Source organism: Cervus canadensis, chromosome 32, assembly GCF_019320065.1.
Source record: "Cervus canadensis isolate Bull #8, Minnesota chromosome 32, ASM1932006v1, whole genome shotgun sequence".
Lineage (NCBI taxonomy): Eukaryota > Metazoa > Chordata > Mammalia > Artiodactyla > Cervidae > Cervus > Cervus canadensis.
Genome location: NC_057417.1, coordinates 19093885 through 19120436, shown reverse-complemented (window position 1 = coordinate 19120436; position 26552 = coordinate 19093885). Strand labels below are relative to the sequence as shown.

The window sequence follows — 26552 nt, the reverse complement described above, 5'->3', positions numbered from 1 at the left end:
TATATATAGTAGTTTGTACCTGTTAATCAAAAACTCCTAATTCATCCTTTCCCACTCCCTTTCCCCTTCGATAGCCACAAGTTTGTTTTCTGTGTTCATGAGTCTGTTTCTGTTTGGTGAATGAGTGCATTTGTATCACTTTTTAGAGTCCACGTAAGTGATACCGTATATTTGTCTTTCTCTTGACTTTTACTTCAGGCTTCCCCAGTGACTCAGCAATAAGGAATCCGCCTGCACTACAGGAGACGTGGAGACATGGGTTTGATCCCTGGGTTGGGAAGACCCCTTGGAGGAGGAAATGGTAATCCACTCCAGTATTCTTGCCCAGAAAATCCCAAGGACAGAGAAGCCTGGGGGCTATAGCCCATAGGATCGAAAGAGAGTCAGACAGACTGAGTGAGTGAATCACAACAAAGGCTTTACTTCACTTAGTATGATAATCTCTAAGTCCATCCATATTGCTGCAAATAGCGTTATTTCATTCTTTTTTATGGCTGAGTAGTATTCCCTACCACTCAGTGCTGTGGGTTTAGTTTGCTAAGTTGTGTCAGACTCCTACAACCCCATGGACTGTAGCCTGTCGGGCCCCTCTGTCCATGGAATTCTTCAGGCAAGAATACTGGAGTGGGTTGCCATTTTTGTGTGTGTGTGTGTGTATCACATTGTCTTTATCCAGTCCTCTGTCAATGGACATTTAGGTTGCTTCCACGTCTTGGCTAATGTAAATAGTGCTGTTTGGACACTGGACTCCTGACGGTTCTCATCTCCAATCCTGGCCTCTCCATTCAGCCCTGGTGACCACGTGACTCCTCCTCTTGCATATCTAACAAGCATCTCAACCTTAACGTGCCCCAAACAGAATGATCAGTTCACTTTTCCCAAACCTCATCTTCATCCATCTTAAAAATGATTCCTTCATTCAACCAGCTGCCCCAAACCTAGGAGTCCTTGAGCCCTCTTGCTCTTTCACACACATGTCCAATCTGTCAGAGTCCCCCGTGGCTCCACCTCCCAAACCCCTCCCTAATCTGACCTCTTCTTCCTGAATGGCTGTCTTCCTAGCCTGGGCCACCACCAACTCTCCCAGAGACAAAAACTGTAGCCTCCTAAGTGGTCTCTGCGTTTCCCCTCTGCATTGTCATGCACCCACCCCCAACCCACCCCAGCACACACATTTCACTTTCAGCAGCCAGTCTTTCTTAAAAAGCAACTTAAATCGATAGGGGATTCCCTAGTGGTCCAGTGGTTAGGACTCTGCACTCCCACTGCAGGGGGTCTGGGTTCAATTCCTGGTCAGGGATCTAGGATTCCACACGCTGCGTGGTGTGTCCGGAAAAAAACAAAACAGCAACGACAAAAACAAATCAGCAGCCGCTGCTTAAAACCACCCCATAATTTCCTATCACTCTGAGAATAAATGCCAGCTCCCTTCAGGAGTCAACATAGCCTGTGTGATCTGGTCCCGTGATGACCTCTCTCTCCCCTTCCTTTCCCGCTCCCAACACACCACTGCAATTGCTGCTCTGTGATTCTGTGGCGCTCAAGGCCACCTCGGGACCTGGGCCGCTGCCTGGCACACTCTGCCCCAGAAACCCGCAAGGCTGGCTCCTCCTTGTCTTCAAAGAGATGTTGCTGCTCTCCCTAAAGCAGTCCTTGACCCATCCAATCCCCTTTCTAGCCCATGGTCCTCTTTTATTTTCTTCCTTTCTCTGACATGGTCTTGTTCATTAGCTTTCTAATTTATTTATTGTCTCCCTCACTCAAAGTTAGGGCTGCCCTGATGGCTCAAGTGGTAAAAAACCTGCCCGCAAGCCTGGAGACCCGGGTTCGATCCCTCGGTCAGGAAGATCCTTGCAGGAGGAAATGGCAACCCACCCCAGTATTCTTGCCTGGGAAATCCCATGGACAGAGGAGCCTGGTGGGAAACAGTCCATGGGGTTGCAAAGAGTTGGCCATGACTGAGCGTGCCGCCCCCCACCCCCCCCACCCCCGCTCAAACTTAAACTCCAGCAGCTTCCCTGGAGGCTCAGTGGTAAAGAATCTGCCTGCCAATGCAGGAGACCCGGTTTAATCCCTGACCCAGGAAGACCCCATATATCATGGAGCAACTAAGCCCGTAGGCCACAACTACTGAGTCTGTGCTTTAGAGCCTGAGAGCCGCAACTACTGAAGCCCACGCACCCTAGAGCCCACTGTCCACAATGACAAAAACCACTGCAACTAGAGAGGAGCCCCTGCTTGCCACAACTGGAGAAAATCCCCTGCTGCAATGAAGACCCACCACAGCCACAATTAAAAAATAAATAAACAAGCTCTGAGACAGCAGAGGCGCTCCCAATCTCATCCAAGGGCCCAGCAAGTACCTGGCATACAGTTTTTGCTCAGCGATCTTTTTGGAATTACAAATGAATCAACACAACCACTTTTCTCCCCGGGTAGCACTGCTCTCTAACAATCCTCAGAGAACAAACCTGATCAGAAAAACGGCAGCCTGTTGGTTTCAACCCCAGACCGTGTTCTGTCTTGCTTTGGCTTCTGATCTACTCTTGGGATACGAGGTCGGAGACTCCCAGATGTGTCCATGTAGGCTCATATCCCCCCTTTTGCCTTCCTGAAAGCCAGGTGGGGAAGCTCTAACTAAATTCCTAGCTCACTGAGCTATTGCCCCGAAGGTTTCCGGGGCAATTTGGGATGAGAACCGTCAAGCCCGTGTTAGACGACAGGAACCCGGCTTCAATCGTCCAATTGCGGGATGGCAGGCTGCTATTTGCTGCCTGTCAGAAAAGTCGATTCTCAGAGCACCCTTTTACATGTTTATATGGATGTGTTCTCTGTTTAGTGGAGGCGCAGAGCAAGCACGTGCTGTGAATTAATCAGGAAATAGCTATTGGAAAAGGACAGCCTGGGCAGCTTCCAGTGACTAGTTCCGCAAAATTACCTCCGTGGAAACATCTGGAGAGGCAGACACACTCTCACTGAAAGAGGTGGGAGGGAGGCACGGTGGGGAGCACGCTTTTCAGTCCCATAGTCACGAGGTGGGTATCCTGGATCCCGTTGGGAGATGCCTGGTCTCCACAATGGGCTCACTGACCATCCACGAACCGTCTAGAGCCCCCCCTGATCTCAGCTCTCTCCAATAAGCCTGGCCGAGGGACTTCCTTGGTGGTCCAAGGGTTAGGCATCTGCCTTGCAATGCAGGGGACGTGGGTTCAATCCCTGGTAGGGGAGCTAAGCTCTTGCATGCCAAAACTAAGCTTGTGTGCTGCAACTACTGAGCCCCAGGGCCGCAACTAGGGAGCTTGTGGGCCATGATGAAAGATTCCACGGGAGGCAGTGAAGATCCTGCATGTCACAGCTAAGACCCAAGGCAGCCAAATAAATAAATAAAATAAGAAGAAGCCTGGCTGAGTAGGGATAGAGAGGGGGGAGCAGGCTGAGGCAGGGTGTGACCGCCAGTGCTCACAGGACTGGACTGGTAGGAGTGAGAAGAAGGTTTGAAGCCAGAGGGAGGGGTGGGGGTCCTGGGGAACTGAGAGGTTCATGCCCCCTGCCTGATGGTGCTTAAATCTGCCAAAGTTCCAACACTCTCCAGACCAAACAAGCCATATCTGTAGGTGGATCTGACCCAAGCAACACCAGGGTGGGATCCTGGGTGGGGAACAGCATCTGGGGATGCTAAGTGTGAAACATGAAAGGCCACATGCATTGTCCCATGCTGTCCTTCAAACAACTCCCCAGGGTGGGCATTAGGGCCCATCTGACAGATGAAGAAACTGAGGCTTAGCCTTCCCTGAGGTCACACAGCTGGTGCACAGAGAGCCCCTCTTGCTGGCACCCCGATCTCCTACTGCCATCTCTCTCTGGGCCAAGCCAGATCTGGAGAAGGCTTCAGTCTCAGCTGTGCCTGCCTGGTCACTGGCAGAATCACCTGCTTTGGGTGCACTCTGAGCTCCTACTTCTACTTTTCAATTAGTCCTCATGGACCAAGTGTCTCACACTTCCATCCTGACTCCTCCTCTCTCCCCAGAGGCAATCGACGTGGGTGCTGGCAGGGGTGGGGGGCATGCCCACGCTCCTGTCCTTGCAGACGTTTCCTATGTATTTACGTACATATCTATGCAACCGTCACAGATCAAGTATGTGGTCGGAAGCCATCTGAAATACACTTCTGAGTCATGAGGAAGATGGGGTTGAGATTTTGCAGGTCTGTACTTGTCAGCATCCCCTCAGTGAAGCTCTGGATGAAGGGTGCCTTTGGGAATAAATCCAGGGGAAAATTCTCTTGCTGCTAAAGAACGAGCCAGCTTCCTCCTTCCGACCAGAGGGCTCTAGTCCTATTTCCTCCTTTGCCTCGGCTTCCAAGAATTCCAGGTGAAATTCCATCTTGCGGATGACCTTACCCTTGAGAATCATTTGTGTGCGTGTGTACTTGTTCCCTTGGTGCTCATATTTTCTTCCTCGTTTAACTAGAGTTACTGCTATGCCCTTTGTTGACGCTGCCTCAAACCCCTTTTACAATGCATTTTCAAAAGGACACTGAAACTCTGTGGCTGGCACGTGGTGGAGGGGAGCACTGTTCCTTGTCCAAAAAAGGGCTTTATCCTTCTTTCCAGCTGCCCAGAACCAATCATGTTGGGACTGTAATGCATTTGAACCCAACAATATTAATATCATTTTGATCTAAGTGATTGAATTGACTCAGTAAGGCCACGTTCCTCCTTGGCCCTGGGGTCGGATGACATGTCTCTTCCAATGAGCACACGAATTGCTCAGGGAAGATGGATGGCGGATCGGTTTCATCATGACAACAACCTGGGCAGAGGCGGGGGCTCTTGTGCTCACAACACACTTTGCCTAGAGACTAATACCTGGCCCTGGGCACAGGCAACAAAGCCTGAAGGAAATCATTTGGAGCAGAGCATTGGCTGGGCCCACCTGCTGGAGGCCAGGGAGGGTGCACTGCCAGGGTCCCCAACCTCTGGGATCTAACGTCTGATGATCTGAGGTGGAGCTGATGTTAATAATAATAGAAATAAAGTGCACAATAAATGTAATGTGTTTGAATCATCCTGAAACCTACCCCCACCCCCTGACCCCCGGTCCGTGGAAAAATTGTCTTCCAGGAGACTGGTCCCTGGTGCCAAAAAGGTTGGGAACTGCAGATTTAAAGCAAAACCTTCATTGGTATGGGTGACCGACTGGAGTCAAACTAGCTGTGTGCCGCTGGACCCCACCCGTGCACAGCCCGGGCAGCCCCCCAGCCTAGCTGTTCTGCCTCCTGCTGGGCGCCCGCATTGGCCCTGATGCGCGGGGAGAAGACGCACTTCCATCCTTCACTGCTCTCTTTGTCCCGGAGTGCTGGGTCCCGAATAGGAGGGGCCGAGGGGCTCTGGGCTGATTGGGAGGCTTTCTGGGGACGGGGGCCCCTGGGGAGTGAGCTGCTGCCGCCCAGAGAGCCATCGTGCAGGCTTCAGGACCCGGCTCAGGAGCTGACCCCTCTGGGAAGCCCCCGGCCCTCCCCATCTGCCCTGCCCACCTCCTCAGGTTGAGTCGAGGGTCCTCCTCTGGGCTCTCAGAGCTGAGTGTGCATGGGACCCCCATGCCAACTACCTTGTTGCCCCATGTGCACACCTGTCCTTGCCCAGATGGAGGCCTTCAAGGATGGGGCAAGGGCCTATTGCTATCTACCTTAAGATCAGGCTCTGAGAACTAAATCTGCTCCCTCTTGGAGCACCTGAACTCAAATGCTTTATTGGGGATGAGACCTCAATGACCTTTCGTATGTCCCTCGGGAGGAAGGAGTGACTTGATGAAGATGGTGGGGCATGTAACATTTTACAAGCTACATATAACCTACTACATGCCAGGCTGGGAGCCAATGACTGACCCCCCAACATCACAGATGAGGAAGGACGGGGATGGGATGTGACAGACGGGGTCACTAACTGGAGTCCCAGTGCTGATCCTGGGCTGGTTCGGCCCATAGAGGAGTTGAATGTTCAGAACCAGCTGATGCTGTCCAAAAACTGAGAGCGTTCACATAACAATGTGCTTTTTGGCTTCTCTTAAAAATTTAGGCCATCTGGCAGGACGGGACCAGGGCAGGGATGGCTGCCCTAGGCAGGGCCTGGCTCACCAGGGACCACAGTGCCCCTGGATTGAAAGGCAGGGCCAGGTAGTGGGCACCAGACTGCCTGGGAGTCATGTGACCACCAGGAAGTTGTTCTGCGCCTCAGTTTCTCCGTCTGTGGGATAGAGCTGACCACCACAGTACCCATCTCACCGCAGTTGGGAATAAGTGAGCTGATATATGTAAAGTCCTTTGAATGCTGCCTGACACATAATACACGCTCGGAAGCTGCCATCACTGTCTTGTACCCAACCTACTGCCTGGGCCTCTATGCCCGCTGACACTCGTTGCTCAGGGTGGCTAGAGAGCCCTGCCCCCTAAGGCCAGGTGCAGTGACCCCCTGTTCCTGGTCCAGGTCGGCAGCAGGCAGGAGAACCCCACTCACTCCAGGGCGGGGCCTAGAATCACTCCCGCTAACTTAGGTCGATACTCCTTGAGTTGGGATTAATAGACACATATTACTATACAAGGGCTTCCCTGATAGCTCAGTTGGTAAAAGAATCTGCCTGCAATGCAGGAGACCCTGGTTCGATTCCTGGGTTGGGAAGATCTGCTGAAGAAGTGATAGGTTACCCACTCCAGTATTTTTGGGCTTCCCCTGTGGCTCAGCTGGAAAAGAATCCGCTTGCAAGGTGGGAGACCTGGGTTCGATCCCTGGGTTGGGAAGATCCCCTGGAGAAGGGAAACGCTACCCACTCCAGTATTCTGGCCTGGAGAATTCCATGGACTGTATAGCGCAGGGGGTCCCAAAGAGTCAAGACATGCCTTTCACTTTCACATAAAATAGATAACCAACAAGGACCTTCTGTTGGTTATGGGGAACGATACTCAATATTTTGTAATAACCTTTAAGGGGAAAGAATGTGAAAAGGAATCTATCTATCTATCTATCTATCTGTGTGTGTATGCGCACATATGTTTATATCCATATACATGTGTGTGTATTCAGTCACTCAGTCGTGTCCGACTCTTTGCAAACCCATGGACTCTAGCCCACCAGGCTCCTCTGTACATGAAAATTTCCAGGCTAGAATACTGGAGCGGATTGCCATTTCCTACTCCAGGGGATCTTCCGGAGCCAGCAACCAAACCCGTGTCTCTTGTGTCTCCTGCATTGGCAGGCAGATTCTTTACCACTAGTGCCACTTGGGAAGCCCATCTATATATACCCATACATACACACACACACACACACATATATGTTAATATATAACTGAATCACTTCGCTGTACACCTGAAATGAACACAATATTGTAAATCAACTATATTTTAATTAAAAAAAAAAGATTCCCCTTGATCTGGTCTTAGGCCCCAGCTGGCAATTCTTGCAATTTTATCCAACCCAGCATGTACCACACGGGGGCCTTTCAGGATCCTGGCCTGTATGACACATAAAAGATGAAAGCGGGGCTCCTCTCCTTGAGGAGTTCACAAAAGCCTGAATAATTAGGGGTCACAGACTCAAATGCTTACCGTACCGCCAATGTGGGAGGGACGGGAACTGGGAACGCCCACCTACAAGTCTAGAGGCTTCAGGAGTCACTGGGCTCCAGCCGGCGGACACTACAGAGGTAATACTGCCAGTTCATCAGAAGCCAACTTTTCAATGTTGTCAAATGTTTCACAAGCTGTGCAACATCGTGAGGGCCAAATGGGACATGCCTGCAGGATAGATGTGGCCTGGGGCACCTATTTGTTTGGGACATGGAAGGCTCAGGAAACTGACAGATACCCTAGGGAAGCGTGAAATCTGGTGCCCAGAAGGGGCGGCTGAGACCACCGGCAGGGGTCTGGGGCAGGCTAGGGGTGTGCAGGAGGCTGGAGGGTGAAGACAGACTAAAGCAGAACTTTGAGGTTTCCAAAGACAGGGTTTGTTATAAGACTGGCTACGCATTCCAGGTGCTGGGCTGGGCAGGAGCAAAGTCACAGAGGAGAGAACAGTTCCCCGGGGACCAGAGGGGATGGAAGCTCCGTAAGGATGGAAGCACCAGAGAGCCCGTTTTGGGGTCTGAGAGTGGAGGACGCACATGTGTGCAGGGCCCACAGAAGCATGGCAAGTGGGAGAGGTGGTGTGGTGTCAGGACCACGGGGCCACTGTGTCAGGGACACACGTGAGAGTGATGGCGGCTGCGGCATCCTGACTCAGCTCCACCAAAGCTCCCGGGAGTGGATGTGACCTGATGCCACCAGATCATCTAGTTAAAAGTCCCTATTTTTCATGGAAACTCACCAATTTTTAAATGTTAGTAAAAAAAAAAAAAAGCAGAGACATTACTTTACCAACAAAGGTCCATCCAGTCAAAGCTATGGTTTTTCCAGTCGTCAACTACAGATGTGAGAGTTGGACCATAAAGAAGGCTGAGCACCAAAGAATTGATGCTTTTGAGCTGTGGTGTTGGAGAAGGCTCTTGAGAGTCCCTTGGACAGCAAGGAGATCAAACCAGTCAATCCTAAAGGAAATCAATCCTGAAGATCCATTGGAAGGACTGATGCTGAAGCTGAAGCTCCAATCCTTTGACCACCTGATGCAAAGAACTGACTCATTGGAAAAGACCCTGATAATGGGAAAGATTGAAAACAGGAGGAGAAGGGGATGACAAGAGGATGAGCTGGTTGGATGGCATGACCAACTCGATGGACATGAGTTTCAAGCAAGCGCTGGGAGTTGGTGATGGACAGGGAAGCCTGACATGCTGCAGTCCATGGGGTTGCAGAGAGTCAGAGATGACTGAGCAACTGAACTGAACTGAATTGATTCAAAGAACTTTGGGGACTTCCCTGGTGGTCCTGTGGGCTTCTCTGATAGCTCAGTTGGTAAAGAATCAACCTGCAATGCAAGAGACCCCAGTTTGATTCCTAGGTTGGGAAGATCTCCTGGAGAAGGGAAAGGCTACCCACTCCAGTATTGTGGCCTGGAGAATTCCGTGGACTGTCCATGGGGTCACAAAGAATCAGATATGACTGAGGGACTTTCACTTTCACTGATGGTCCTGTGGTTGAGAGTCTGCCTTCCAATGCAGGGTATGTGGGTTCAATCCCTGGTTGGGGAACTAAGATCCCACATGCTGCAGGGCAACTAAGCCTGCACACTACAACTGGAGAGAAGCCCGAGCGCCTAAACTCAGACTCAGTGCATCTAAATAAATAAATAATTTAACACACACACACACACACACACACACACACACACAAAACCCCAAAGAACTTTGAAAACACAGTGTGAGCCAGCTTCAGTCTGTGAGCTGCCTTCGGTCCACTGGGGCACAGCCTCTTCCCAGCATGTCCGGGGCAGCACCTGCTGGCCAGGGACTGTGGTCACTCCCCTGAGGCGTTCTGCAGCGGCGAGGCCCTTAGCTCATCCCCCACCACTGTCCTGGCCCCACTGAACTGTGGTTTGCAGGGGTCCCCCTGGGCCCACCTGCCTGGACAAGAGCTCACGGGGGCAGACAGCATGTCTGATTCCTGGCCCCAGCACAACGTCTGAGTGTGGGGCGATCGATATGGCTCTGCTGATGAGTCAGAGGGACTGAGCATATGAGTGAGCTGAGCAGGAGATGGAGGAGACAGCAGGCAGCAGGGGAAGCAGGAGCTGGACTTGGAAGGAGGCAGGTTCGGGCGGTGGAAACGGTAGGATCTAGAGATGACTGGCAGGGAGAGGCAAGAGGGGAGTGGAGGATTCAAAGGTGGGAGTCAAGTGCTGCTGCAGACAGCAAAAGGAAGCAGAGCGTGGAGTGGGGCTGAGGGGTCTGGGGTTGGGGTACCAAAGCTAGGACTTCGGTACGTGGCCAGGCAGAAATGCCAAAGAAAAGCATCCGGCAGCCAGGAGAGAAGCTTAGTTCAGAAATGAAGCCTTGGGGTAGGTTTAGATTTGGGAGCTGATGAATACATTCACCAGCAGGTGACTTCCACGTTCTTAGAGGAAAAGAAAAGGACCTAGTCTGGGTCTCATTTTCTACTTTCCCTGGTGATTTTTCCCTTCTTGGCCAGCACCCCAATTTTTCATTGGGAATCCACCCTTCCCTTGACCTTACTTCATGTGGATAATGTGGGCCTCGCTCCAAGACGTAGCCCATGCCTGGCCAGTGGGCCCTAGACCTGGGGCTTTCTGCAAGGACTGCTGAAATCAAGAGCGACATCAATGGGGACCACCACGTGGAACCCGAGAATGATGCCAACACAGAGGGAGGAGATTCCTGATGGCATCATGTGAACTCCTGGATCCTGCCATGCCCGAAGGCAGCCAACTCATATTTTCCTGTAACATGGGCCAAAGAACACTTTTTCTGTCCTTAAGCTGGATTTAATTGGGTTTTCTTGTCCTTTGTTACCAAAAGAATCCTGGCTGACAACAGTAGTGTTGGGACTGAGAATTTTAATCAACAGATTCAGCTACTAACTCAGTCTTGGCCAAGGCAGGCAGGAGTGGGGAGAGGAGACATCTACCCTCTAGGGGGTCTGGGATTTGTCTTGCTGTCCTAGGCTGGCCCCTGCACATGGGTGAGCAGCCCTCCCTGCTTAGACATCTGTCTGGTCCCAGAAGCAGCTCATCCCCTGGTCTATGCAGTGCAGAGATACAGGCCTCAGCTTCTACCCTTGTTCTGATCTGTGTTCTCATTCCTGCTGGGAGTACAATTTGCCTCTGAATTCCAACCTTCTGGTTGGAGCCTGAACACCTTGTGGGGCCCCCTCTCTCAAGGTGGAATTCTCTGCTCACTTCTCTGTCCTCTGCTGGCTGGGGGCTTGCTTCAAACCTGAGCCTCCTGGACCTCTCAAGGTGACCATGCCTTACCTTCCCAAGCATGGACTCTGCACACAGACTTCAGAGGCTGCAGCCCACCCACCAGACAGCACCCTCTAGCAACTGACAGTGGCCCAGAACAAGGCCAAGGTCAACACCTAAGGAAGGCTTTTGTGCATCTGGGTCAGTGCCCTTCCTTCCAGCCACCCTACTAAGATGCCATCATGGTACCCAAGGGCTTCCCAGGTGGCACTAGTGGTAAAGAACCCGCCTGCCAATGCAGGAGACTTAAGAGATGCAGGTTCAATCCCTGGGTTAGGAAGATTCCCTGGAGAAGGGCATGGCAACCCGCTCCCGTATTCTTGCCTGAAGAATCCCATGGGCAGAGGAGTCTGGTGGGTTACAGTCCATGGGGTGGCAAAGAGTCAGACATGATGAAGTGACTTAGTACGCATACCCACACATGCTCGCCAGGCCCGAGGGTGCTCCTCAGGCCAGAGGTTCCCAGACTCTATCATGTGGTGGAGCCATCAGGCTACATTGACTTAGTTGCCCAAATGAAGGTCACATCTTTGACTTCAAAGCCATTGCCATGTTTGGCCTTGGTTTGTATCCTGACCCAAACAAATCAACTGCAGGGACTTCCTTGGTGTCCAGTGGTTAAGACTCCACTCTTCTACTGCCCTGGTGGCTCAGATGGTAAAGAATCCGCCTGCAATGCAGGAGATCTGGGTTCGATACCTGAGTTAGGAAGATCCCCTAGAGAAGAGAACGGCTACCAACTCCAGTATTCTTCCCTGGAGAATACCATGGACAGAGGAACCTGACAGGCTATAGTCCTTGAGGTTGAAAAGGGTCAGACACACCTGAGCAACTAAGACTCTTCCACTGCAGGGGCTGAGGGTTTGATCCCTGGTCACGGAACTAAGATCCTGCATGCCACATGGTGTGGCCAAACAAATTAACTATTAAAATTTAGGCAATTAGGGATATTTGAATGTGGACTGGGTACTGAAGCATAATAATGAATGATTGTCAGGTATGATAGCAGCATCGGGATGATATAAAAACAAACTTCCTATCTGTTAGAGATGCATGCAAAAAATTATAAGTGAAACGATATGATACCTACAATTTCTTTTTAAATGTTAGGGGAAGAGATGAAACAAAAATGGCAGAATGTAGATAACTATTGAAGCTGGAGAAGGGTACATAGGTCATTATTGAACTAATCTCTTCACCTGCATTCATTTGAAAATCCATCCCTACCCCACCATATTGCCCTGGGATGAATTGAGTCTACCCATGGTGCATTCCAGAAGCACTGGGGCCCTCATCCAAGCCACCAAGATAGACTGTGGAGACCCCAAAGAGCCTCTTCTTGGGGCTCCCCCTTCCCTCAGACCCCTTCTCCAAAAAGCAGCCAGAGTGACCTTTTAAATTCCTCAATCAGATTGTGTCACCCTTTGCCCCAAACCCTCCCATAATGATACCAAGAGCTGATCTTTGTAGAGTTCACAAAGGCCAGGAATCATTATGAGCACTTCATATGTATTAACTGAACAATAATCATCCCCATTTTACAGATGAGGAAACTGAGTCAGAGGGTCACAGAGTAACACTCCCAAGGTCACACAGCTAGGAAGAGGAGGAGCCAGGGTTTGCCCCAGCTGAGCTGGCTCTGACCATCTCCCTATTCTGCCTTCAAACCAGTGAGGTCCACATGACCTGGTTCCCACCCACCGCTGGGACCTCCCCTTACACTCTCCTTTGTTCACCAGCTCAGCCCCTGCCTAAACGGGATGCTCCTTCCTCAGAGCCTTTATTCTTGCTATGCCCCCGCCAAGAATTCTCTTCCCACTTACGTCCCCACGGCTACTCCTTCTCAACATTCAGGTCAGGGATGCCTTTGATCACCTGTCCAGGGCAGCCCTGCTTCATTCTCCCCTGGTCCCTCTCCGGTTGCCAGATGTTATCATCTTCAGAACACTTAGCATTACCGGAAATGACACTAGTCATCTGTGCCCTTGTTTTTTGTTCCCTTCCTCATGAGAAGGGAGAGGACTGTATGAACAGGGCCTTGTCTATTTGTTCAACATGGCTCCCTGAGCACCAGGACTTGTGTGGTCCAAAACATGGTCACCAGCCACATGTGGACAATTACATTAATATTAAAATGAAATATATTGTAAAATGTTGGTCTGTCAGTTATAGGAGCCACAATTCAAGGTCTCAGTGGCCACCTGGGGCTGAGAACTTGAATTGTTCTCACTGGACAGGGCAGAGAGAACACGTTAATATCATCGCAGAAAGTTCTATTGGGCAGTACTGGCCTGGTTGACCATGACGAGTCACAAAAATATACCACTGGGTAAATCTAACATTCACTCACTCATTCATTCATTCAAAAGCTATTTCATTAGCACCATTTCCACATATAACATATACCACTGGGTCCTGCTTCACTTGCTGATGTGACCAGGCTGGAGGGAGAACCTGTGTAGTGATGCTGTTGGCAAAAATGGTGATGACTTGCCTGTTTTTACTCAAGGGTGGTACCACGTAGCAGATTAATATGCTTGTTATTAATATAAAAGAAAACAGATGGACTGTGGGGAACGGCTGAAAGTCCACTTTTTGGATGAGTTATAACATCCTAGGAGAGACTATTGATTCTTTTCTCCTAGCAGATGTTGCTCTGCAGGGGAAGCCGTGCTGAGAAAAACCACAGGAAAACCCACAGACCCCATCTTCCTGTCCCACCTCGGCCCCTTACTCCTCACTAGCGGGGCCAGTCATTTAATCTCGGGAAGCATCACAAAATGTGACAAACCTATTATCACATTCTCTTCCTGAGCCCAAGACAAACATCACTGATCAATCACATGCACTAATCAATCCTGGATGCACCAGGAGGAAGGTTCCAGATCCTTCTCAAGACAGCACTCCAGGCAGCCACTTCCAAGCAGAGCTGGCAAAAGAAATGCCAGTCTATCTGCTCCCTGGGATCTCTTTATTCTAAGTCCCAGCTTCTTCATCTACAAGGTGGGGCCTGACAACATCCACTTGTAGGATGGGTAGGAGGTTAATTGAGATGATGCATTTCATCATCAGGCATCAAATGTTTACGGAGCAGGCTTCCCTGGTGGCTCAGTGGTAAAGAATCCACATGTCAATACAGGAGACATGGGTTCGATCTCTGATCCAGGAAGATGTGACATGCTGTGGAGAAACTAAGCCCCGAGCACCACAACTACTGAGCCTGTGCTCTAAGAACCCGGGAGCCACAACTACTGAAACCCAGGAGCCTCAGGGCCCGTGCTCCGCATCAAGAGAAGCCACTGCACTGAGAAGCCCGTGCACCCCAACTAGAGAGGAGCCCCCGCTCGCCGCAACTAGAGAAAACCTGCGCAGCAACGAGGACCCAGCAGAGTCAAAAATCAATCAATCAATCAATCAATCAAATCATTTAAGAAAAAAATGTTCATGGAGCCCCTACTCGGGGCCTCACGCCTGCCCGATGCGCGCTGTGCTGGCTAAAACGGCAGCCGTGATGAACACCCACATCTGCCGGCCGCCCTGTGCGGCTGCGTGAACTGATGCTGACTTCCGAGTCCTTACCCCGCCCGGAAGTCCTCTCCTCCGGGCCGGCTCCGAATCCCCGCATTACCTAACGAGGGTGAAGGAGCCCATCCAAGTTGGCCCGAGGATTTAAACAGGCAGCAGATCTCCCAATAAGAGACTCCCATTCTTCCAGCACCTTCTTTTCTTATGCTCTAAATAAGCCTCGGTTGGATTAGTGCCTCACATTGAACTTTGCTTCCTCAGATTCCCAGACACAAAACACCCGTCTTAACAAGCCGTGTCTACCGGGTTGAGCTATATTTCCTATAAACTCTCATTTTATCTCCTCTAAAACACACAGTAATAGCATTCTCTGGAGAATATTAAATCAAACCAACCTGCAGCTGCATTTGTTTGCGCTTTTTGCCCCTGGAAAATGCTGGCAACAGATGGGTGTGCGTTATGTAAGTGGTGGCCCTGCCGGGGCCTGCGGTCCTGCACGCGCTCCTCTGTGTCGGAACACCCGGAGTCTCTGATCCCCGCAGCCGCCGCCCCCCGGAGCGCCCGCCACAAGGCCCTGACGTCCTGGCCCTCTTTTCTATTCTCGGCACACAGGGAAGGCCGAGTGCAGGTTAAAGAAGAAAGGCAGGCTGCGGCCAAAAGAGATGAAGCTTATCTCCTTTGTAATCCAGCACAGAAAAATCCGCTTTTCTTGGCCTGAGCTGTATGGTCAATGACAGGGCCAGGCTACAGGGCCCTGGCTTGGGCAGTCAGTGCTGTTTCATTACTCATTCCAGAAGATGCTGATGACCGCCTGCCAGGAAGGGCTGGGTGGACTGGAGGACCCGGCCTGAGATGCTGGGAGCCCACTACTTGGGGCTGGGGCTCCATCCCGGGCCTGGAGGACAGCCCCCTACACATCCTGGGTCAAAGCTGGCCAAGGAGGTGGGGAGGGGAGCCTGATATGCCCACAGGAACCTCCTCACTTATCCAGTGGTTTGGACTGTTTCTCAAATTTAAACTTTAGGCATTTGTTTTTTTTAAAAAACCATAAATCAGAGAAAACTTTTTGTTACTTCACTGAGGGGGTGTCGTGTGTCAACAGAGCTGGCTGGGACACTGTCTGCCACATTAGCATCTAGATCCCCAGAGCCTAGCAGATGTTTATCTGGGAGCTGGAGGGATGGCTCAAGGGAGATGCGGGTTCCAGCCCTGGATCGAAAAGATCGCCTGGAGGATGAAATGGCAACCCACTCCAGTATTCTTGCCTGGAAAATCCCATAGACAGAGGAGCCTGGTGGGGCTAGTCCATGGGGTCACAAAGAGTCAGACACAACTGAAGTGACAGCACACGTCACTGTGGCTGGGTGAGGGGTGGGTGGAGAACCAGCAGGAAGGGGTGCAGGAGGGGAGGAGAGGACGGGAAGGAGGGATGGGGCACGGGGTCTCCTGGTTGGCTTCTAACCTGCAGTACGACCTGGGGAAGGCATCCTAACCTCTTCTGCTCTAGGTCACTCGTCTGGATCTCAAGGAGGATGAGACAACTGCTTACGGGCTCTTAGGGGAATGAACTCATTCCATGTTTTTCTACTTGGAATAGAACAGGCCCTGCTCCCAAGAGGCCCATGGAGTGATGGGGGAGGCAGGTGTGTATCCTGATCTAAGAGTGGTGGAACTAGTTCATGTGGTACAGAAGTGCACGAGAGTTGGGGGTCAGGTGAGCACCCTGGAGAAAGCGATGCCTGGGTCTTCCAGGAATATGAGGCATAGACAGCATCTGGAGTTGAGTGAGACAGGAGGGCCGGGGACTAAATTTGTACCTACAAGGGTGGAGAGCTCTGAGAGCAGCTGGCACTCTGGAGGGGGGCGTGAGCAAGGGGCGGGTAATGAGAGAGAGGCAGGCCTGACACACAGGGATTAGGGGGCCCTGATGTCACACTCAGAGGTCTGACCTGGATTCTATGGATCAAGGGAAGCCTTTGAAGTTTGAGCATTGGGAGGACTGATGCTGAATCCTTTGGCCACCTGATGCAAAGAACTGACTCCTTGGAAAAGACCCTGATGCTGGGAAAGATCAAAGGCAGGAGGAGAAGGGGACGACAGAGGATGACATGGTTGGATGTCATCACTGACTCGATAGACATGAGTTTGAGCAAGCTCCAGGAATTGGTGATGGACAGGGAAGGTTGATGTGCTACAGTTCATGGGGTCGCAAAGAGTCGGACACTACTGAGCAACTGAACTGACTGACCTTGAGGGTTTGAAACCATAGTCATGATCAGACCTCCCAGGGGCTACTGGAGACAAACCAGAGGCCTGGGCCTGGGATCAGGGGGAGCAGTTAGGAGGTCATACTTTTCCACACCTCTTTTCGCCCAAGCATCTCCCTCCACCTGCAGATGCTTTCCCTTTTCTGCCTGGCTCAGGGCTTCTCTTCCCACTAGAACTCAGGTGTGCTCTCCCTTCATACCTTCCCTGACCTCTTCCAGCTCGAGGTGGACACTTTCCTCCAGGCTCCAGAGGGTGCAATCAGGGAACAGCCAGCTCTGGCTCAAAGATGAATTTGGTTTGAACTGTATGGTGGTTTGGTCTTCCCAGGTAGCACAGTAGTAGAGAATCTGCCTGCCAATGCAGGAGACTCAGATTTGATCCCTGGGTCGGGAAGATCTCCTGGAGAAGGAAATGCAACCCACTCCAGTATTCTTGTCTGGAAAATCCCATGGACAGAGGAGCCCAGTGGTCGCAAAGAGCTGGACACGACTGAGCACGCACAGATATGGTGGTTTCAGAAATTAAGTTAGCTACTGACATTTGCAAAACAAACTAGCTCAACTCAGATTTCCAGCTCCCCGGGAATGTTCAGAAGATCTAGCAGCACTGGCTGGCATTGCTCCATAGCAAACACTAGTTAAAACTGAAAAACGGCCTGCCGTTTAACTGGGCCATGCGTTGGCCAGTCTGCTGCACTCCCCACCAGGCCCCAGTGTCTCCCTAACAAGACTGAGGCTGAGAATTGGTTCCCATTTATCATCTTGCTTGTTCTATCGATTCCCTTATAGCCACTTATAAAGGAAAGTAGAATAGTTCATGCCCCCTTTTCTAGCAAAAGAAGGGAAACCAAGTCCTGTCCCTCCTCACTGACTGAGTTCCCTGCAGAGTCCCTGAGGTTTCTGTTTGAAACCCATGGCACTCTGGGTTCAGCTTGATCAAGGTCTTCATCACACTGTCTCATTCATCTGCATCACTTGTCTGCCAGCTCTCAGACAACGGATACCCCAAGGCGTAGATTGTATCTTTATATCAGTGTCTTCAGAATCGATCATGAAACCTGATGGTACCTAGGATGTGCTCAAGAACCAGTATTCAGTGAAGGAATAAATGCAAATGAATACGTGGAAGATAGCTTAGAGAAAGCAAGAATGAGGACCTGGGTGTGAGTAGTGGTGTGACGGTAGGAAGAAGGGGAGGGGTTCTGAAATCAGAGAGGCCAAAGGGCACAGACATTAAGAGCCTGGCTGTTTGGAGTGGGGTGCACACACCAGGAGCACTGTACACCTCAGAACTGGCTGCACACACAGAATCCTGGGCCCGCCCTGGACTCGCTGGATTGTTGTTTTTCAGTCACTAAGTCGTGTCCGACTCTTTGTGACCCCGTGGGCTGTAGCACACCAGGCCTCCCTTTCCCTCCCCGTCTCTCGGACTTCGCCCAAGTTCATGTCCACTGAATCAGTGATGCCATCCAACCCTCTCATTAGGACCTGTATTTAATCAAGATCCCAAGCGAGTCATTGTGGATTATGGTTTGAGAAGCGCTGGCAAAGCAAATGGGCCTGGAGTCCAGTTGCAGGGGTCCAGATTCTCACTGTGACACTCACTGGCTGTGTGACTTGGGCCACGTGACACAATCTCTCTATATGTCTGTTTCGGTATCTGTTAAATCGGAGCCTCAGTTCATGTTTCTCCAGTTCCCCCAGAGGGTGACCTGGTTCCACTTCCCCAGCCTTCAGCAGAGGCTCTGCTCCTGGGGGGCTCTGACAGTGCGAAGTGAAAATCCCCAGCAGGTGCCGGCTACACCAGGGAGGAAGGGCAGTGGGGCTACTTGATCCTCATTTTGCAGCTTGGGGAATGAATCCCGTTATGGAAAACACTACGTGCTGCCACCAGTCAAATGCTCGGTGAGGAACCGGAGCCTGTTACTTACGCCGTCAGCCGTCCAGTAATTCCAAACCTTGATCTTGGTTAGACCAAAGTCACGCAGCTGTCCTGTGTTGCGGATGACAAAAAAGAGCTGGAGCGGCGGGTGGAAGGGGCACATCCACAGGGAAGGGTCTTTCTTGCCCTGAAATGGCAGCAAGAGAAGGACATTGTTATGGTTAGCACATTTCTGCCTTACCCCACAGTAATCTTCCCAGTTTTGGCTCAGTCTGTAAAGAATCTGCCTGCGATGCAGGAGACGTGGGTTCAATCAGGAAGATCCCCTGAAGAAGGAAATGGCAACCCACTCCAGTATTCTTGCCTGGGAAATCCCCTGGATACAGGAGCCTGGCGGGCTACAGTTCATGGGGTCGAAAAAGAGTCCGGGACGCTCTGAGCAACTAAACCACCACCACCACCCACAGTAAATGAGCAGTGACTATGGAAACCAGGGAAGGATAAGGGTGGGAAGCCAGCCGCCTCCTGGACATCATCCCAGGTGGGGTCTTAGATCTCACCCCATCTGGATCGCTCTTGGGAGCAGGCTACTGACCCTCAACCCCGTCCCCGGTACAAAGCCACCACAGGGGCCCCTCGGCCCTGCCAACCAGACTGAATTTAAATTGCAGCGGGCTTTATTTTAATCAACCTAATCGGCTTTGCGGGGAGAGAGACCGGAGGGAGAAGGACGGGAAAAGAGCCACGACTTGCGCTTGTTTGATTAACCTGGCAAACAGAGCCTTTGATTTTCTTTTGTAAAACCCTGTAGAATTTTAAAAATGTAAAAATAGAAAAGAAAGGACCTGGCTCAGGCGTCTGTTGGGACGGGGCCATGGCACTGAGCCTTGGGATTTATTCTGTTCCCTTCAGGGTTTCCAAGCCTCGGGACCCCTGTGTGCAGTTTCCGCCTGCCGGAGAAGCTGCCAAGGCCACTCTCAAGGCCAAAGAGGCAGAGGAGCAGGGCAGTCTTGCTGGCATTTTCATTCACACCAACAAGATTTCGTATCATGAGCGCTTGAGACGGAGATGGAAAAGGAGAAACGGGGGTGGGGAGGGGACTTCTCTCAGCTCTGGCTGCCTCCCCTCGTCTCTTTGGGCACCTCTTCTGCTCTCTGTCTGGACAAAACTCACAGCTGCTCCCCAACATCTCCACACTGGCTCGGCCTCTGCGCCTTCGTACAGGCTGGGCTTCGGCGTGCAATACTCTCCTGGCCTGGGACTTCCCTGGTGGTCCAGTGGTTGAGAATCCGCCCGCCAATGCAGCGGACACGGGTTCTATCCCTGGTCCGGGAAGATCCCACGTGCTGCAGAGCAACTAAGCCTGTGTGCCACAATACAGAGTTGCATCTGCTGGTTGCAACTAGAGAAAGCCGGTGCACAGCAACATTAAGACTCAGGGCAGCCAAAAATAAACATAGATTAAAACACACACACACACACACACTCTTCTGTCCTTCTCACCCTGGGAAATTCAGCTCAAGTGTGTTGTCGCCCCCACGGTCACCTTTTCCCTTGACACAATCACTCCCCCATCTAGGTGCCCACGGCTCCTCAATGTGCCTGTGGGTGTCATTTACTCAGTGCCCCATGATTCCCTGTCTTCATGTCTGTGTCACACCCCCCTAACACACACACACACACACACACACTCACACTCAGCTTCAAGCTTCATTCCAAAACCTTCAGCATTCAGCACAGTTCCTTGGCACCTGGGAAATGACAACAAAAATCTTTGAATCGAACTTTTGGAACAACAGTTGAATAAAGAAATGACTGAATACATAAAATTCACCTGCTAATATCTGTCCTCTCATGGAAACTTTATTTTTCTTTCTTTGGATGTGCCGCAGGGCCTGTGGGAACTTAGTTCCCCAACCAAGGACTGAAGCCACACCCCCTGCATTGGAAGCTCAGAGTCCTAACCCCTGGACCACCAGAGAAGCCCCTCACTGAAACTTTCAAGAAGAGACTAAAACGATCTGGCCGGCAGAGCTGTTTTGTTTAGCTCACTAAGTGCTGTTGTTGTTGTCGCTTTCTGAAAAAGGCAATTTGTTGCCAAAACTTAAAGATGGAAAATATCTCCTGCCCCTCAGAGATAGATGTCGAGCTTGTCTATAGACTTAGAAGATGTGGCAACACAGGGTCCCTGACAGCTGCAGCTGAGTACCCTGCCCTGGTGGCCAGGCCCCCAGTCCCCAGCACTTTCTACTGTTCCACACTCACTTCACCTCCCTGGTTATGCTTTTGCCTGGCCCCTTAAATGCAGACATTCAAGTTTAGGGTCCCTGCTTAGGGGCTGAACAACCACAAATCCCAATAAGCTACATGCATCTCTGACACTGGCTGAAGTTGCCCCTTTTGTCTAGAAGGAGCAATGCCCTGTATCTGAGGACATCTCCATGGGCTTCTGTCCCCAGGACCGCGCCTGCTACTTGACAGAGCGGAGAAGGGGGGACGCTGGCTGCCTTGGGGGGTCCGCTGGTCCCCAGGAGACACGAGGCGCAGCCTCCAGCTGCGCGGAGGACAGAGGTGGCTTGTCCCAGCGACAATGGTGCCTTTCAGGAGTCAGGACGCTGCTGAGATGAGTTCAAGGGCTTCTGACTTATCCTGGCAAGTTTCTCGAGCTCTGCGGGAACTTCTAGTGCTCTGGGCAGCTGCGAGGGGTCAGGACAGCACATCTCCAAACCCAGCGGAGATGTCTCATCCCGTCTCTGAGCTGGAGCCTGGAGTGGGTCGCTGAGGCTGCCTGACAATGGCAGAGGCTGAAGGCTGACCCTTAGACGCCAGCGTGGAGACTGTAATTGATTTCCCATCACATTTCTGTCAGCGGGAGGGCTAATCGTGCTGTTCAGAGTTGGAGAACATTAATCTGCAGGTAACTCTGAACCTCATTAGCCACCGGGCCTTCTGACTCTTCCTTTCCACTGACAGAGTGCCCGGGAGGAAGGCTGCTGGAAGCCGCCGAGGGCTGACCCAAGGCTCACTGGGCAAAGCTCCAGGTGCCAGCCCAGCAGGCAGGGTGTCGGCTGCACCTGCCCATCGCAGGTGGTAATCAAGAGGGTCGAACAAGAATCAGCACCTGGGCGCTGCTGCTGTTACTCCACTGGGTTCCCTCCAAGCCCTGGGAGCAGGGGGACGGATGGTGAGTCACTGAAGGAAGATCAGAGACCATCAAAGATGTGGTTTGCGCATGCGATGGAGTGAGAATTTTTTAAAAGATAGATTTATTTGTCTGTGCCGGGTCTTAGTTGAGGCAATCAGAATCTTTAGTTGAGGCATGTGGGGTCTAGTTCTCTGACCAGGGATCGAACCTGGGACCCCTGCACTGGGAGTGTGGAGTCTTACCCAATGGCCCACCAGGGAAGTCCTTGGAGTGAGGATTCAAACTTAGGTTTTTCATTTATTCATTCAATCATTCTGTCTGGGTTTGGGTTCCCGCAGGAGCAGACCCTGAGGCAAGAATTCCAGTAAAGGAGTTGATTTAGACAGGGAAGGACGAAGGAGCCGGTGTGTATCCACACTCCAGTTCCCATCTGCGCAGGTTCAGGGCTGCTCCTGGGGGCTCCATTCCCCACCAGTTTGGACCTGGTGCAGGGGAAGTAAAGTGGGTCCTGGAGACGAGAAAACAAACCTGCCACAGGAGAGAGGTGTTTGCTGGCAGGTGGAAGAGCGGCCAGCAGGGACCACAGTGGGAGGGTGAAGGACCAGGGGAGGCACCAGCAGCATCTGCTACCCACTTGCTCAACAAATCCTGAGTGCGGGGGATCCCGGCCCAGACGGTCCCGGCTCTGGGCGGGCAGAGGAGCCAACAAGTCACACTGCCAAGGGGGAAAAAAAAATCAAGCAGGGGGGATACATTTGATGAAGCAAATATAAGAGAATTATTAATGGCCACCGGAAGGACAATTTTAGAATCGATGGTCAGAGAAGGCCTCTCTCAGGAGGTCTCTTTCTAACTCCTAAGGAAGGTGCTGCGGTCTCTAACATTAACCTGACACGGATCCACACACCCTCAGAGTGATGCTGGACGGCCCTCAGAAGTAGCCTCGCTTTAATAAGTTAGCATCTTAAAAGGAAACAAACTGGACTTCCCTGGTGGGGAACCTAGAGCCTATTATACAGAGTGAAGTAAGTCAGAAAGAGAAAGAGAAATACTGTATACTAACGCACATAAACAGAATCTAAAAAGATGGTACCGAGGAATTTGTTTGCAGGGCAGTAATGGACAAACAGACATAGAGAACAGACTTACGGACACGGGGAGAGGGGCGGCGAGGGTGAGACGTATGGAGAGAACAACATGGAAACTTACATGACCATATGTAACGTAGATAGTCAACGGGAATTTGCTGTATGTCTCAGGAAACTCAAACAGGGGCTCTGTATCCACCTACAGGGCTGGGATGGGGAGGGAGTTTCAAAAGGGGGGGGGATCTATGTGTACCTATGGCTGATTCATGTTGGGGTTTGACAGAAAACAACAAAATTCTGTAAAGCAATTATCCTTCAATTAAAAAATAAATAAATTTAAAAAATACTACCCAGAAGACGCAAAATAAAATAAACAGGTTATTTGAAGAAAAAAAAAGAATCCATCTGCCAATTCAGGGGATACAGGTTCAATCCCTGGTCCGGGAAGAGCCCCCATGTGTGGGTCAACTAAGCCCACGTGTCTTAGAGCCCATGATCTGCCACAAGAGATGCCACCGCAAGGAGGAGCCTGAGCGCCACAATCAGAGAGTAACCCCCGCCTGCCACAACTGGGGCAAGCCCGTGCAGCAGCAAAGACCCAGCACAGCCAAAAATGAACCAGTCTTTTAAAGAAGGGAACGAACTATTGATGCAACAATTTGGATGGGTGTCAATGGCATTATGTTGTTGTTAGTTGCTCAGTTGTATCCGACTCTTTGTGGCCCCATGGACTGCAGCCTGCCAGGCTCCTCTGTCCGTGGGATTCTCCAGGCAAGAATACTGGAGTGGGCAGCCATGCCCTTCTCCAGGGGATCTTCCTGACCCAGGGATTGAACCCAGGTCTCCTGAATTGCAGGCAGATTCTTTACCATCTGAGCCACCAGGGAAGCCCCAAGGGCATTACCATGAGTGGGAAAAAGTCAATCTCAGAAAGGTTACATACAGTAGGATCCCATGTATATGGCATTTGGGGGGGTGGTGCTGTGCAGCATGGCATGTGGGATCTTAGTTCCCCAACCAGGGATTGAACCCACATCCCCTGCACTGGAAGCGTGGAATCTTAACCACTGGACTGCCAGGGAGGTCCCTACAACATTCTTGAAATGAAAAAAATTATAGAGAACAAATTGATGGCGGCCATGTTAGGGACAGGAAGGGGGTGGGGTGGTTAGAAAGGGTCTCAGGAGGGAATTCCTTTGAGGTGATGGAACTCTTCCGTATCTTGCCGTGGTGGTGGTTATATGAATCTACAAGTGACAGAATTGAAAAGAATGTATACACACACACAGGCACAAACAAGTGTATGAAGTGCTGCTCGTTATACTCATGTCAGTTTCCCAGTTTTGATGATGTACTGTGGTCACATAGGATGTTACCATTGGGGAGGCAAGACGAAGGCACATGGAACCTCACTATACTTTATTAAAAATTGAGGGATTGCTCTGGCGGCCCACAGGTTGACTCCACGCTTCTACTGCAGGGGGCACAGGGTCCATCCTTGATGGAGGAACTGAGATCCCACATGCTGCAGAGAGTGGCCAAAAAAAAGGGAGATAAAATTCACATATATCAAACCACCCCTTTAAAGTGTACAAGTCAGTGGTTTTTTAGTGTATTCACGAGGTTGTCCAACCATCACCATTATCTTTTTTCAGCACACTTTTATTGCCCCTCAAAGAAGCCCCATACCCTTAAACAGTCACTCCCCATTCCTACATCTCCCCTGTCCCTGGTACCCACTAGTCTACCTTCTGTCTCTATGGATTTGCCTATTCTGGACATTTCATATAAATGCTGTCATACAATATATATGGTCTTTTATGTCCAACTTTCATCATTCAGCACGATGCTGTCTAGTGAATCAGCATGATGCTTTCTAGTTTATCCAAGTTTATTCAGGACTTTGCTCCTTTTTATGACCGAATAATATCCCATTGTATGGACAGACCACATGTTGTTTATCTGTGCATCATTTGATGGCCATCTGGGTTGTTTCCACCTTTTGGGCATTATGAATAACACTGCTATGAACATTTGTGTACAAGTTTTTGTGTGAATATATGTTTTTAATTTTCTTGGGTATATACCTAGAAGTGGAAATGCTTGGTCACATGGTAACTGTACATTTAATTTTTTAAAAATTATTTATTTATTTGGCTGTGTTGGCTCTTAGTTACAGCATGTAGGATCTAGTTCTCCTGACCAGGGATGGAACCCTAGCCCCTGCGCTGGGAGTGCAGAGTCTCAGCCACTGGACCACCAGGGAAGTCCCTACATTTAATGTTTTGAGGAACTGCCAAACTGTTTTGCACAATGGCTGTGCCATTTTCCTTTTACATTCCCACCGGCAAGGTATGATGATTCCAATTTTTCCATATGCTCACCAATACTTGTTATTTCTGTTTTTTTTGTTTTTTTTTTAAGTATAGCATCCAATGGGTATGAAGTATGTCTTTGTGGTTTTGCTTTGCATTTCCCTAATAACTATTGAGGGAAAAATTGAAGGCAGGAGGAGAAGGGGATGGCAGAGGATGAGATGGTTGGATGGCATCACCGACTCGATGGACATGAGTTTAAGCAAGCTCTGGGAGTTGGTGATGGACAGGAGTCTGGTGTGCTGTAGTCCATGGGGTCGCAAAGAGTCGGACATGACTGAGTGACTGAACTGAACTGAATGACTAATGATATTGAGTATCTTTTCATGTGTGCTTGTTGGCTATTTGTAAATCTTTCAAGAAATATCTATTCAAAGTATTTTGGCCTTTTTTCATTGGGCTGTTTGTCTCTTTGCTGTTGAGTCTGAGTTCTTTATATATTCTGGACACATGGCTCTTCTCAGATATATGATCTGCAAACAGTTTCTCCATTTTCTGTAGGTTGTCTTTCACTTTCTTGATAATGTTCTTCAAAGCAAAAATGTTTTAAAATTTTGATGAGGTCTAATCTATTTTTTTCTTTTGTTGTTTATGCTTTGGGTGTTGACCCTAAAACTCCATTGAAAAATTCCAAGCTACGAAGATTTGTACCTATGTTTTTCATCAAAGAGTTTTATAGCCTTAAAACTATAAAGTTTCAAGGTCTTTGATCCATTGAGTTAGCTTTTGTAGATGGTGTGAAGGAAGAGTCCAACTAAATTCTTCTGCATGCGGAAATCCAGTTGTCCTGATGCCATTTGTTGAAACAAAACGATTCTTTCCTCATCGAATGGGATTGGCATCCTTGTTAAAGAACAATTGACAATAGATGTATGAACCTATTTCTGCAGTCTCAGTTGTATTCCATTGATCTATATGTCTATACTTAAGCCAGAACCACAAAGTCTCAATTACTGTGACTTGGCAGTAAGTTTTGAAATTGGGAAGTGTGAGTCTTCCAACTTTGTTTTTTCCCCAACACTTTTGAGGGCTATTCTATATTCTTTGAACTTCCATAAACATTTTACATGCTTGTCAATTTCCACCAAAAAAAAAAGGCAGTTGGAATTTTGATAGGATTACATTGAATCTATAGATTATTTGGGAGCATTGCCATGGCAATAGTATTAAGTCTTCCAATCCGTGAACACAGGTATATTTTCATTTTTCATTATTTGGGTTGTCTTTAAATTTTGTCAACAATATTTGATACTTTTCAATGTACAAGTCTTTCATTTCTTAGATGAAATTTATCCTTAAGTATTTTATTTTTTTGATGCTATTATACATAGAATTTTCTTAACTCACTTTTTGGATAGTT

The 26552-nt window shown here is 50.0% G+C and overlaps 1 protein-coding gene and 1 non-coding gene across 8 annotated transcripts in view; one reads left to right on the top strand and one right to left on the bottom strand.

Annotated features, from left to right (window-relative positions):
* LOC122433296 (katanin interacting protein) overlaps nt 1-26552 on the bottom strand; it is a 228546-nt gene that overhangs the window by 51043 nt on the left and 150951 nt on the right. For all 7 annotated transcript variants that reach the window (XM_043456082.1, XM_043456088.1, XM_043456086.1 and 4 more), the window contains one exon: nt 18634-18771. In XM_043456082.1, coding sequence (XP_043312017.1) covers nt 18634-18771 — 138 coding nt within the window. The remainder of the gene's footprint in view (nt 1-18633; nt 18772-26552) is intronic.
* On the top strand, nt 1229-1301 carry TRNAG-CCC. The gene has a single exon. It is a non-coding gene; the product is annotated as a tRNA-Gly (tRNA).